This window comes from Perognathus longimembris, chromosome 24, assembly GCF_023159225.1.
Source record: "Perognathus longimembris pacificus isolate PPM17 chromosome 24, ASM2315922v1, whole genome shotgun sequence".
NCBI classification, from domain to species: Eukaryota; Metazoa; Chordata; class Mammalia; order Rodentia; family Heteromyidae; genus Perognathus; species Perognathus longimembris.
Window position 1 is genome coordinate 36,197,848 of NC_063184.1, and position 15,019 is coordinate 36,212,866.

General features: G+C 37.7%; 1 protein-coding gene across 2 annotated transcripts in view; it reads right to left on the reverse strand.

Annotated features, from left to right (window-relative positions):
- The window catches only part of Hspa4l (heat shock protein family A (Hsp70) member 4 like), a 58,349-nt gene that overhangs the window by 26,870 nt on the left and 16,460 nt on the right, over positions 1-15,019 (reverse strand). For both annotated transcript variants that reach the window (XM_048333539.1, XM_048333538.1), the window contains 6 exons: positions 11,513-11,612; positions 9,831-9,964; positions 6,898-7,142; positions 5,741-5,817; positions 3,627-3,778; positions 2,157-2,263 (listed from right to left, as the gene is read on the reverse strand). In XM_048333539.1, coding sequence (XP_048189496.1) covers positions 2,157-2,263; positions 3,627-3,778; positions 5,741-5,817; positions 6,898-7,142; positions 9,831-9,964; positions 11,513-11,612 — 815 coding nt within the window. The remainder of the gene's footprint in view (positions 1-2,156; positions 2,264-3,626; positions 3,779-5,740; positions 5,818-6,897; positions 7,143-9,830; positions 9,965-11,512; positions 11,613-15,019) is intronic.

Consider the following 15,019-nt stretch of genomic DNA (forward strand, 5'->3'; position numbering starts at 1 on the left):
ACCAATATCTTCCTCTTTCTTACCATGGTCATTAGGAAATACTTTTCAACTTAGCTTTTCAAAAGATTTCCTGTCATTGGTTTTTTTTTTTAAAAAAAAATCATTTATATGTGTTACAAAACTTTATAGAATACATTTTCTTGCCTCAAAACTGACATTAAGTAATCTACTCAAATAATACCCTCTAAGTCATTCAGAATGAGTCTACATTTTTTAATTTGTAGAAAAATTCAGTTTCATGGGAATGTTGGCTATATAAAACATGGAAAAAATTTGAATACAGCTTTATTCCATATGAAATGTATATTCCTAAAAAAGTAGGCAAGTAAAATATCTTAAACACCAATTTTTATTTTGGAGGGAAGCAAGCTACTTAATTTCTGAGCAGTTTAGGTAAAAAGAAATGTAAATGTCAATAAAAGCATGAAAGATCATAGTTAGCCATAGTCAGGAACAAATTTAATCAGAAAACAGTTATGCTTCCTTTTTATTTAATTTTTTTACTACCAGAATATTAAATGTAAAAGAACGGGAGATAATGATTAGCTAAAAACAGGTAATCTCACAAATGTTAATAGAAATATAATCTGTACTAAGGATCAGAATATTAAAAAATACAGAAGTGGTACTGTGGCTCAAGTGGTAAAGCACTAGCCTTGAGCTGAAGAGCTCAAGGACAGTGACCAGACCCATAGTTCAAGCCCTACGACCAACAAAAATAAATAAAAAATAAAAATACTTTTTAAAGTGACTCACTTAGCAATGTTAGTTGATATACTCAGGTTCAACAACTATTCTACACTTCTACTTTGTAGATATACCAAACATAACTGGAGAAGGCTATATATGTAAAAGAGGCTATAGCCTCAATCTATATAAATGATATTGCTTAAAATAACAGAAAATACCACTTGAAAAATGTAACTGTTTGGGTTAGATGTAGTATAGTATATACAACTATTGAAAAATAGCCATTGTCAAAAATAGTTATTGAAAAATAGTTTTGGGGATTTTTGTTTTTGTGTTTTTTTTTTTTTCAGTTGTGGGGCTTGAACTCAAGCCTTAGGCACTATCCTTGAGCTTTTTTGCTCACTTTGAGCCACAGTGCTACTTCAAGTTTTCTGGTAGACTTCCCTGCTTGGACTGGCTTTGAACTGCAATCCTCAGATCTCAGTCTCCTGAGTAGCCAGGATTAAAGGTGTGAGCCATTGGTATATGGTTTTATTTGATTTGATTTTGTCGGTTATGGAGCTTGAACTTAGGGTTGGGTGCTATACCTGAGCTCTTTTGTTTGAGTAACAGCATCACATCCATCTTTTTTTTTTTTTTTTTTTGCCAGTCCTGGGCCTTGAACTCAGGGCCTGGGCTCTATCTCTGAGCCTCTCTGTGCTCAGGGCTCTACCAGTTGATCCACAGTACCACTTTTGCCTTTTTCTGTGTGTTTTTTTTTGGCCAGTCCTGGGGTTTGGACTCAGGGCCTGAGCACTGTCCCTGGCTTCTTCTTGCTCAAGGCTAGCACTCTGCCACTTGAGCCACAGCACCACTTCTGGCCATTTTCTGTATATGTGGTGCTGGGGAATCGAACCCAGGGCCTCATGTATACGAGGCAAGCGCTCTTGCCACTAGGCCATATCCCCAGCCCCTTTTTCTGTTTTTGTGGTACTGAGGAATCCAACCCAGGGCTTTCTGCATGCTAGACAAGCACTCAACCACTAAGTCACATTCCCAGCACCATCAGCCACATTTTTAAAAAGCTCATTGTGTTGTATAGAGATGCTTCCATATATACTAAATAGATGACCTAAATGTATACTGTACCTGTTAAAAATGGTTCTCTCTGTAAAATGGGCTAAAGGAGTCTAGACATGACCAAATGCAGGTCTTTTAAAATCTGTTGTGCCAGCAGAAAAATCTAAGTAACAGTGTGAAGCCCTGAGTTCAAGTCCTAGTACTAGCACACTCACACACATATAATAGAGAAAATAAAATGAGATGTTTTATTTTCAAAAAGAAATATGAACAAATGGACTATCATGGATTTTAAGATATATCATTCTTACATTGGTTTAACAGAATTTCAAGAATTCTTATAATTTAGAAAAGAAGGTTTCACTGGTTAAAATTTATGATAAACTCTTTCCAAGACTTTAACTTACCCAGTTCCATCTTCAAAAGATGTCTTCCACCTTAGTGTGATTGAATAGGGAACAAGGTCTGTTATAGAAAATTCACGCACCTTAAATGCTGGTGAGAGAATGGCACACTGAAAATAAACATATTATATTTAATTCAACAAATACAAACCATACTCTAAAGTAAACTGACTTAGTTGCCTAGGAAAGTTCTTACAATAAAACATTACATTTAAAATACTACTTTTTGTTTGGCAATATGGCTCATACTGTAATTCCACGTACATATAAAACAAAGATAGGAGAGTGGTTTGACAATAAGTGGAATAAGAAGTCGGCAAGACCCTGGTAGAATACTTGTTTAGCAAGTATGTGACCCTGAGTTCAGAACTCAGTACCTTCAAAAAGATAAAAAAAAATAAAGGTAGGGTCTGGTGGCTCATATCTGTAATCCTAGAAACTCAGGAGGATGAGATCTGAGGATTGTAGCTTGAAGCCAGCCAGAATAGGAGAGTTCATGAGATTCTCATTTCCAATTTACCAGCAAAAAAAAAAAAAAAACAACCAACAACCTGGAATTGGAAGCTTAAATGATAAAGCACCAGCCGTGAGTATAAAAGCTAAGAGTGATAGCACCCAGTTCAAGTCCCAGGTACTGGCACAAAAGATGAACAAACATAATAGATAAATAAACTATTAAAATGTTGTTGCATTTTGGTAATGACTAGTAAAAATTTTTAAAATGACAAGGTAATTGTTAAATGACTGTACAAAAATAACATGAGGGGGCTGGGGATATAGCCTAGTGGCAAGAGTGCCTGCCTCGGATACACGAGGCCCAAGGTTCGATTCCCCAGCACCACATATACAGAAAACGGCCAGAAGCGGCGCTGTGGCTCAAGAGGCAGAGTGCTAGCCTTGAGCGGGAAGAAGCCAGGGATAGTGCTCAGGCCCTGAGTCCAAGGCCCAGGACTGGCCAAACAAAAAAAAAAAAAAAAAAAAATAACATGAGGGCTGGGAATACGGCCTAGTGGCAAGAGAGCTTGCCATATATACATGAAGCCCTGGGTTCGATTCTCCAGCACCACATATCTAGAAAACGGCCAGAAGAGGCGCTGTGGCTCAAGTGGCAGAGTGCTAGACTTGAGCAAAAAGGAAGCCAGGGACAGTACTCAGGCCCTGAGTTCCACGTCCCAGGACTGGCCAACAAAATAATAATAATAATAATAATAATAACATGAACATATAAGTCTACAAAAGAAATTTGATACAATTATAATCCAAAGAATTCATAAAATGGATGTTCTCTCAGTATAAAGACATATTATCCTATTAAAAATATAAATATGCAATTTCTAAATATACATGAGAAAGAAATAAGATTAATTTATTAGGAATAATTTATTGTTAAGTAGTTCAGATAACATTAAAAGGGCCTTTCAGAGCTATCTATCACCTATTTCTAGCAAAAAATACATTAAAAGAAAATCATACCTGTAAAGCACATCCCCTTGCAACAGCTTCATCAGCATTTAAGGTGGTACTTATGTCTTTAAGAAAAAATTTAGTGATTTGTTCCTTTACTGCAGGAATTCGTGTTGCTCCTCCTACAATTTCTATACTACTTATGTCTTCACATTGTAAGTCTGGAAGGTCAAATGTTTTTTTAAAAAGAAAAACAAGATAGTCTTTTAAAACCTGGTTTTTGGAAAGTATTATATGAAAAGTGACAATACAGAAATTGTGAGTTGGTTTTTGTTTTTTGGTCAGTCATGGGGCTTGAACTCTGGGCCTGGGCGCTGTCCCTGAGCTCTTCAGCTCAAGGCTAGCACTCTACCACTTGAGCCATAGCTCTATTTCCAGTTTTGGGGTGATTAATTGGAGATAAGAGCCGGACTAAGCTTTCAACTGCGATTCTCAGATCTCAACTTTCTGAGTAGCTAGGATTACAAGCTTGAGCCACTGTCACCTGGCTGACATTGTGAGTTTTAAAGGAGCTCTTCAATGTTCTGATTTCACCTCACAATTCTCTATTGAAGGTACTTTCACTAAAATAGTAAAAAAAAATTCAATGAAGTATAAGGTCCTGAGTTCTAACTCAGTGCCATGAAAATTTTTCAAAAAAAAAAAAAAAAAAAAAAAGAAAAGCAAGCATGCTCCTTTTCTACTTCAATTTCAATTTTTATATTATTTTTTATTTATTGCCAGTCCTGGGCCTTGGACTCAGGGCCTGAGCACTGTCCCTGGCTTCTTCCCGCTCAAGGCTAGCACTCTGCCACTTGAGCCACAGTGCCACTTCTGGCTGTTTTCTATATATGTGGTGCTGGGGAATTGAACCCAGAGCTTCATGTATATGAGTCAAGCACTCTTGCCACTAGGCCATGTTCCCAGCCCTACTTCTATTTCATTTTAAAACCATGCTTACAAAAATAAACATCTAAGAGCATTAGCTTACGATATAAACAATTAAATAAGAAAGAATTTTTACAAAGTTTTCTTTGTAGTGTCTACCCCACCTTTTGAATGAAGAATGATTTACAGAGCTGGATGTGGAGGCTACCTCTCAACGCTTTTGTATAACTACTTAAAGATTAAAATAAAAGCTAGGTGTGGTGGCATGTGCCTGTCATCCCAACTACTCATAAAGTATGAGTAGAATTGCTATCCAGGCTGGTCTAGCCATAAATAGAAGGCCCTATTCAAATGATAATGAAAGCAAAAAGGGTTTGGAATATGGGCTGAAGTGACAGAGTGCCAGCCAGGGAAGTACAAGGCATAATAACTGTTCCTTCACCCCTCCCCCCCATAAAAAAGAGATCAAGTGGGCATGCTGGTATACTACTGTAATCCTAACTACTTGGGAAGTGAACAAGACCAGCCCATGCAAAAATCTAATTAGACTCCACTCAACCAATAATCCCTTCTATGCATGAAATATAGATCTGAGGCTGGCATTGGGCAAAACAACAAGAACAACAACAACAAAAAGAAACAATGTAAAGCTGGGGACAGGAGGTTCATGCCTGTAATCTTAACTACTTGGGAAAATGAAAATGGTAGCAATGAATCCAACACAGGCAGAAAAATTCCTAAGACTCCTCCACCCACAGCTGGGCACAGTGTCATGTGTCTTTCATCTCAAGCTATATGGTTGACAGGACCATGTTACCAGGTCATCTCATGCAGGAAGTCTGCACAAATTCAATCCCATAAAAGAAAGCTGTATGTGGTAGGATATGCCTGTGATCCTAGTGTCTCAGGTGCACACCTGGATGGGAGGCAAGATCCTACCCTAAAATAATGAGTGAAAACGGGACTGGAAACATGGCTCAAAGGGGTATAGCCCAAGTGGATATACCTCATATTGCCTAGCCTCTGAGGTATAATCTCCTTTAAAAATGAGAAATGATGAGGGAAAGGATGACACTGTACAAAAACAAATGTACTCTTTACCAGATTTATGCAACTGTAACCTTTCTGCATAACAACTTTATAATGATAATAAAAAGATAATTTAAAATGAGAAATAGGAATCTTTTAAAGAAAATGAAGTTTTAACTGCTTTTGTCACATGATATGCTTTCTATATAACAAAAAGTTCCACTTACTAGCTTGTTCCATTACTGCTTTTAATGGTGGTTCAACCCTAGCAAATAGGGAAGCACATAATTGTTCAAATTGAGCCCTGTGAGAAAATGAAAATTTTGTCATTTTGAGATAAAAAGCTGAGTTCTTTTACTTAAAAAATAAGCAGAAGTAAAAAAACAAATACGATATAAGCAATAAAGTCAGCACCGTTCTCAGACTGAAAATAAATATGGGCCAGGCCAAGAGGCTCATGTTCATAATAGTAGCTTCAGGTGGCTGAGATTTGGGGATCATGGTTCCAGCCCAGGCAGGAAAGTCAATGAGACTCTTATCTACAATTAAGCACCAGAAAACCAGAAGTGTAGTTGGCTCAAAGTGGTAGAGAACTAGCCTTGAGCAAAAAAGCTCAGGGACTGGAGAAAATGAGGGAAAGAGTGACAGTGTTTAAAAAGAAATGTATTCATACCTTACTTATGGTAACTGTAATCTCCCTGTCCATCACCTTTACAACATATATATCAAGCTAAGGGATGGCACCCAGGCCCTAAGTTCAAGCCCCACAACCGACAAAAAAATAAATTAAAAAAATATAGAAACACTTGAAAAAAATTATATTAAGTGAAGTGAGCCAGACCCAAAGAACCACAGATTCCATGGTTTCCCTCAATGGTAATAATGGTCTAGGAGGGTCCTTAGCAGAGGATCACAATAGCTACGTCCCTTATCATCATATAAGATGATGCTAAGCAAAATGAATCCAAGATATGTAAGTAAGAGGTTTTTCATTGTAGTTGTTACTTTTAATGCACTATGTGAAATTATTTCTTTATTCTTTTGTTTTTCTTTCCTATGGTTCACCTCCTGTTGTCACTATATTTAATTTTGGTACCCTGGGTATTGTATATACGTTTATCTGAATTAGGGAAGGGAAGGGGAACATAAAAATGGTGAGACAAAGGGCAAACCAAGGCAACAACAGTTCAAGACAATATGTTGGAAATTAACTTAACAACTTGTTCATTTGGGGAGTTGGGGGTGGAGGGGAAGTGGGAGAAAAATGAGGGAGGGGCACCAAGTTTGACAAGAAATGTACTCACTACCTTACCTATGTAACTGTAACCCCTCTGTACATCACCTTGACCATAAAATTAAATTTTAAAAAGTGGGTTTTTTTTACCTGTTCATCTTACTAGAAACATCAAGGTCATTCATGAAACACTCAATGTTCAAAGGAAGATCTGATGCATTTGCACTCATTAGCTTCTTCAGTTTTTCACATTCCTGATATAAACGCAACAAGGCCCGAGAGTTTTCTTTCACATTTATCTTATATTTGGTCTTGAATTCATCGCAGAAGTAGTCTACTAAAGCCTCATCAAAGTTCCTACCACCCAAATATGGGTCAAAGGTAGTAGCCAACACCTGTTTAATTGAAAGAACATAACTGTACTTTCAGAACCTAATTTTCTTATCCCTCCTCCCCCCAAAATACAAAAGATTAAAAGTTTAAACAAAGCTAAGTGACTATCTCCAAATCACAGATCTGTGACATATTTGGAATTAGATGTCATTTATATCTAGCTTATAAATTGCCCTATTCTAGATATTCTGAAATAACTGAATTGCAACAAACAAGAACTTCCTCAACTCATATCCCGTGATTCCACACTAGCTCTGAGCCAGAAATCAAGTTTAAAAACAGCAGAAGTATTATTTATGGTAATGAACTCCAATGAACTCTTTGTTGTTTTTCTTCCCTTTTTGTCTTGTTTATTTGTCTTTGGGAGAGTAAGGCAGGAACAAAGCATAACTAAATGTAGCAGTGGTAGTCCTAGACACTACGTTGAAAATAAACTATACTACTTGTGGGTGTATATGGAGGGAAAAACTGGGAGCACCACATATACAGAAAAGGCCAGAAGTAGCATTGTGGCTCAAGTGGTAGAGTGCTAGCTTTGAGCAAAAAGAAGCCAGCCAGGTACAGTGCTCAGGCCCTGAGTTTAAGCCCTAGGATTGGCAATAAATAAATAAATAGGCAAAGAGTAAAATAGAAACAGAATTTAGTAAGTTTATTCAGCAATAACCTCTCAGATAGTAGTATGAACAGGGGTAAACAAGTCACAGGATGTGAACACTCTAGCACCAAGACTTTGAGTCTCTCTCCCTGGCAAAAAATGGCTACTTAAAATCACCACTAAAAAGTGCATTCCACTGCTGGTCTAATTCTTTCAAAATGACAGCTGGGAATGTGGCTTAGTGGTTGACTGCTTACCTAGCATGCATAAGACCCTGGGTTTGATTCCTCAGTACCACATAAATCAAAAAAGCCGAAAGTGGAACTCTGGATTAAGTTGTGGTAGAGTCTATGCTAGCCTTGACCAAAATGATAGAGTGCTAGACTTGAGCAAAAGATACTCAGGGACAGTGCCCAGGCCCTGAGTTCAAGCCTCAGTACTGACAAAAAAAAAAGTCATTACAGTTGGGAAAGTGGCTTAGCAGTAGAGTGCTTGCCTAGCATGCATGAAGCCCTGGGTTCAATTCCTCAGTACCACAAAGTGGTGCTGTGGCTCAAGTGGTAGATCACTAGCCTTGAGTAAAAGAAGCTCAGGGACAGCTCAATCTGAATGTGATAGCTTAACAGACTACCATAAAAAAAACCTTTGTGTAGACTGCTTATAAAATGTAATTATCATGCAAAATGACCTTGAAATGTGATTAGTGCAAGTGAGTATTATTCTCTGGAGAAGAGCCATAGCCATTCAGGACATTTTTTAGAGGTTCAAAAGTACAAATGAGGGGCTGGGGATATGGCCTAGTGGCAAGAGTGCTTGCCTCATATACATGAGGCCCTGGGTTCAATTCCCCAACACCACATATACAGAAAATGGCCAGAAGTGGCGCTGTGGCTCAAGTGGCAGAGTGCTAGCCTTGAGCAAAAAGAAGCCAGGGACAGTGCTCAGGCCCTGAGTCCAAGCCCAGGACTGGCCAAAAAAAGGTACAAATGATTGACCTCATTAGGAATTTCTACTATAAAGGGAAACAATGATTTTTTTTTTATTTTATTTTTATTTATTTATTTATTTTTTTGGCCAGTCCTGGGCCTTGGACTCAGGGCCTGAGCACTGTCCCTGGCTTCTTCCCGCTCAAGGCTAGCACTCCGCCACTTGAGCCACAGCGCCGCTTCTGGCCGTTTTTCTGTATATGTGGTGCTGGGGAATCGAACCTAGGGCCTCATGTATCCGAGGCAGGCACTCTTGCCACTAGGCTATCTCCCCAGCCCGAAACAATGATTTTTTAAAAAAATTAAATTGAAATTTAAGGAGAAAGAAGATGAAGAGGTTAAATATTGTCTAAAGAGAATATTTGCAACTATTAAAATAGAACAATGAAAACTGCTGAAACTGTTTTAAGGAAGTGGGACATGGGAGAGTGATATAAAGGGTGAGATTGGGAAACACTGTAAATGTGTGTAGAAAATGTAACAATGAAATTGTCCTTCATATCTAATATAAGCTAAGGAAAAAACAATAAAGACCAAGCAATAAACCAATTTATACCCTAAACTGTCTTATTTTATGTTGGAGTAATATCTCTAATTTTCTTATTATAAAGATGTTTTAGTACTATAATTACAAGACAAAAGGCTCTTTTAGGTAAAATCAAACTGCTTTATCTTTGACTATATGCACATACATAACGGAGAATATACTTCTAAACACAGTTCATGCAAAAAATGAACATAAAACCAAGTACTGGTAAGAACATTGATTAATGATATATATGTAGAAACTATAATTAGGAGTCCTAGAGAGAAAAGTTTTTAAAAACATTATAATTAAGAGTAATTTATATTTATGGATAATGTATGTTCCCTGATAGCTGGCTTTAATGTCTAAAGCAATAACAGTAATTGAAAACCTAGCAAATATTATAGCAGATCATTTTATTCTAAAAATTTCTAGAAATTACTGATACTGTCCTCAGACAAGGAAACTAAGGCTTGCTCATGATCACAATCTTTAAAGGGCAGAGGAATAATATAAGACCAGCTCTTATAGAGTCTGTGCTCTTAATCATTAAAGTTAAATATGAAGCCATTTATTTACTTACTTTAAGTTTTCCTTTGTTAAAAGCACAAACCGAGACCTGATAGGCTGAATGTCCCATATCAATAAATACTACATTTCTTGGTTTCTCATCTAACGGGGGAAGATCCTGTTTATAAATTCCATATGCTAGTGCAACTGTGTAAGAACAAAGAATTAGATTAATTCTAGTATAGCAATTACTTGGAAAACAAGAGAAAAGTAACTTTGATACTGTAGTTTTATACACAGTACAGTAATCTATAAATATGTATATTAGATTCAATCTATACTATTAGATTCATGTATAACTCTTTTTATAAAAGTAACCATTATGTTCTAGAAGTCAGAAGTCCAAAAATCAAGATGTCAGCAGGCTGATCCCTTCTAAAGACTCTAGGTTGGCCTGGATCCCAATTTATGCTTGCCATAGAGTTGACATGACAGACATACCACCATACCCAGCTGTTTTTGTTGCGATGGGAATCTCAAGAACTTTTTGCCCAGCCTTTCTTGGAACCACAATTCTCCACAACTGCACCTCCAAGTAGCTAGGATGAGCTTCTGGCATAAGCCACTGGTACCTAACTCTAGACAAGCTTTGTACAGCTTCTAGAAGCCACAGACATTCCTTGGTTCTTGAGCTATTTCTCACATTACTCCAATCTCTTTCATTCTTGCCTTCTTCCATGTGTTTTTATTTTTCATTTTGTTATTCTAGAAGCATGCATTATAGTTGCTTACCTGATTTCCTCAGGTCTTATACTTATATGCCTGTACAATTTAGTGTGTCTGGGTAGAAATCACTGGAGGATTATAGGGACCATCTTGTGCAATAGTTTCCAGGGTATTTGTTGATTGATATATCTCAGGAAATATATCTGGTTCATATAATAAGTTTTTTCAAGTATGTATAGAAGTAGACTCATTCAGCTCCAGTTTTTTTCCAGCCTCACTAATACATGATAGTAGCATTATTTTACATTTTTTCAACATGTCAATTATCTTTATGTATCTCATTTCCTTCCTTTCATGTCCCTGAATTCAAATATGGTTGAGCACTTTGCATATATTTACTAGCTGTGTGTGTTTCATCTTTTGTAGAATATCTCTTCAATCCTCTGTAGCAAATGTCTTTTCTTATTCTGTGGCTTTGTTTCTCCATCTCTTTATGAAATTTTTGATGAACAGAAGCTTCTAATTTTATTATAGTTGAATTTACCAATCTTTTCCTTAAGAGCACTTTTTGTGTCTTAAGGAGTACTTCTATAAATATTTGTATGCCTTGCTGGTTGAAATAACAGAATAGTAAAACTCATACCGAGTGAAATTTATATATATATATAAATACATATATATTTACACACATATTTAACCTTTATCAAGACCACCTCATAGAATCTATTTCAAAGATGTTCTGAAAAAAGTAGCAAATTCCATATACATAAAGCTATTTTCAAGGTATTGTTCATAATAGCATATGACTGAATATAAGACCAATGTTTATGAGTACTTGAATAAACTATTGTACACAATGGAAAAAAAAGTAACCATTATTCAAGTATAAATGTAACCTCTGTCAAAATATTGTACTCCAAAGCAACAAGCTTACAAGCAGCAGTACACAGAAAGACCTTAAAAGAAATGATATGAAATTAGAAAACAACAACAACAACAACAACCTGCTTTAAATTATAGACTGGTTACCTGCAGTGGTTTCATTCATCAGTCTTAAACAATTTAAGCCTGCAACTTGGGCTGCAGCCATCACGGATCTTCTCTCAGCATCAGTGAAAAAGCTAGGAATCTGATATTTAAAAGATAATAAATAAGGTATATTAGTTTGGCAGTATTAGGGTTTGAACTCAAGGCCTTGTGCTTATGAGGCAGGTACTCTACCTCTGAGCTATACACCTCCAGAGGGCACCCCCCATTCCCGCTTTTTTTTTGCCAGTCTTGGGGATTGAACTCAGTGCCTGGGCACTCTCCCTAAGCTTCTTTTGCTCAAGGCTAGTGCTCTACCAATTGAGCCATAGTGCCACTTTGCGCTTTTTCTGTGTATGTGGTACTGAGGAATTGAACCTAGAGCTTCATGCATGCTAGGTCACCACTCTACCACTAAGCCACATTCCCAGCCCATGTTTTTTTGTTTTTTAAAGATAGTTTCACGGCTGGGAGTATGGCCTAGTGGCAAGAGTGCTTGCCTCCTACACATGAAGCTCCCCAGCACCACATATATGGAAAATGGCCAGAGGGGGCGCTGTGGCTCAAGTGGCTGAGTGCTAGCCTTGAGCAAGAAGAGGCCAGGGACAGTGCTCAGGCCCTGAGTCCAAGGCCCAAGACTGGCCAAAAAAAAAAAAAAGATAGTTTCACTTCCTGACTGGGAATATGACTGGCCTACTTTTCTCTTATTTTTCACTCTATCTCATCATTGCTAGAATGATAGGCACAAGTCCTCATACCTAGCTTTTTCTGTTGAGATAGAATCTCATCAACGTTATGCCTGGGTTGGCCTAGAACCACAATCATTCCAATCTCAACCTCTCATGTACACAGGATGACAGGCACATCCCATTCAACTCAGCTAGTGGTTGAAAAGGGGCTGTGAGTATATGCCTGGTTTGTTCTTGAAACCTGATCCTCTTGATTTCAGCCTTCTCAGTACTTTGCATTATAAATGAGTCATTTGTACTCAGCTGATGTAAAAGATTTTACTTAAATATCAATTAAAAAATGTAAAATAATGGCACTAAAAGTTGCAGCAAAATGTTTTTCTTGTTTTTTGTCTGATTAGTCATAAGGTTTGAACTCAGGGCCTGGGCACTATCCCTGAGCTCTTTTCCTCAAGGATAGTGCTCTGCCACGCTGATCCACAGAGGCACTTCCAGTTTTCTGGTGGTTAATTGGAGGTAAGAATTTCACTGACTTTCCTGCCCCAGCTGGATTTGAACCATGATCCTCAGATCTCAGCTTCCTCAGTCTCCAGGATTACAGGGTGAGCCACCAGCAGCCAACTAGATGTTTTTTTTAACTACATAAACAATAAATACTAAGGGGGCTGGGAATATGGCCTACTGATAGAGTGCCTGCCTCGTATACACGAAGCCCTAGGTTCCATTCTTCAGTACAACATGTATAGAAAAAAGCTAGAAGTGGTGCTGTGACTAAAGAGGTACAGTGCAAGCCTTGAGAAAAAAAAAAAAGAAGCCAGGGACTGTGCTCAGGCCTTGAATTCAAGCCTCAGGACTGGCAAAAATAAATAAATAAGTAAATAAATACTAGGGCTTTTTTATTTTACAATTTCTTTATCATAAAGATTTGACCCAAAGTATGAGCACTAAAGCAATTGATAATATAGTAAGATAACATGACAAGATAAACTGCTAATCTTGGGCTGGGAATATTGCCTAGTGGCAAGAGTGCTTGCCTCACACACATGAAGCCCTGGGTTCGATTCCCCAGCACCACATATATAGAAAATGGCCAGAAGTGGCACTGTGGCTCACGTGGCAGAGTGCTAGCCTTGAGCAAAAAGAAGCCAGGGACAGTGCTCAGGCTCTGGGTCCAAGCCCCAGAACTGCCCAAAATTAAAAAAAAAAAACTTTTGCTAATCTAATCACTTCCTGTGTAGTCTGGTTGGTATGGTTTGGCTACTGTTTGTCCCCAAAGGTTCATGTATTTGGAACTTCTCAGTGTAGATGTTGCAGAGTGGAAGGTCCATAGATCCCTGGATTGTGTCCCTAATCTCTAGGGGTTCCTGGTTGACAATATGATTCTTTCTTACCCTCACACACTCCTGCCATCCTACTACTAGATCCCCACCAAATACCAAACCAATGGGGGCTGCCAATTGAACTTTCAGCTTCTGAAATTGTGAGTTAAACAACCTATATAAAATTAGCTTGTCCTATGTATTTTGGCCAAGTAATAAAAACCAGACTAGTACAGCAGACTAGTGAAAAAAAAGAGAGAGAGAGAAATTTCTGGGCACTAGTGGCTCATGCCTGTAATCCTAGCTACTCAGGAGGCTGAGATCTGAGGATCATAGGAGGAAGTTCATGAGATTCTTATTTCCAAGTAACTACCAAAGAAGATACTAGTAGAGTTGTGGCTCAAGTGGTAGAGCACTAACCTTCAAGAAAACAGCTCAGGGACAGTGCCCAGAAATTGAGTTCAAGGCTCAGAATTAGCACAAAACCAAAAGAAAATAAAAAACCATTATGTGTATTTCCACTAAAAAATTCAATAAACCCAGGCTTCAATCTTTTATTTCCCATATTTCTGTCAAACTGAAAGTACTTTATCTCATCTCCTAAATTTCTAAAAGGCTCATTTAAAATATCTTGATGTATAAAGTAACTTCAGGCCCTGGCAACTTTAAGTATGTCTCCAAATTGCAGAATAATTGAAGAATTATAAAAGAGGATTGAAAATGAACAATCTGGGGCTGGGAATATGGCCTAGTGGCAAGAGAGCTGGCCTCCTATACATGAAGCCCTGGGTTCGATTCTCCAGCACCACATATCTAGAAAATGGCCAGAAGTGGCGCTGTGGCTCAAGTGGCAGAGTGCTAGCCTTGAGCAAAAAGAAGCCAGGGACAGTGCTCAGACCCTGAGTCCAAGCCCCAGGACTGGCCAAAAAAAAAAAAAAAAAAGAAAAGAAAATGAACAATCTCCATGATTCAACTTTTTAATCTGCAAAAGTGAATTTAATAATATCCTATACCTCACAGGGTGATTCTGGGGATTAAATATATTAATATAGTCAAAAATAGTATTAGGTCAATAGTTAATACTAATATTTACTAGTAATGAAAAATAGTGAACTGTAATTTTTCTCCCATTAAAAATTCTAAATACTAGTGAAAATATTTATTTACTGAAGAATTTATATGTGATTCAAATTTTTGATGATATGCAGCTCAAACTTATAGAGGCAAATTTAATCATAGAGCCGGCACTGGGGGCTCATGTCTATAATACTAGATACTCAGGAGGCTGATCTGAGGATCGACGTTCAAAGCCAGCCCAGGATAGGAAAGTCAAGTAGTAGAGCATTGGCCTTGAGCTGAAGAGCTCAAGGACAGCACCCAGGCCCAGAGTTCAAGCCCCACGACCAACATTAACAACATATATATTAATAGTAGAAACATATTCACATTAAAGTTAAAACATGAAAGTTAAAATTAATTCAATGGCGTTTCCAGATAAAGTT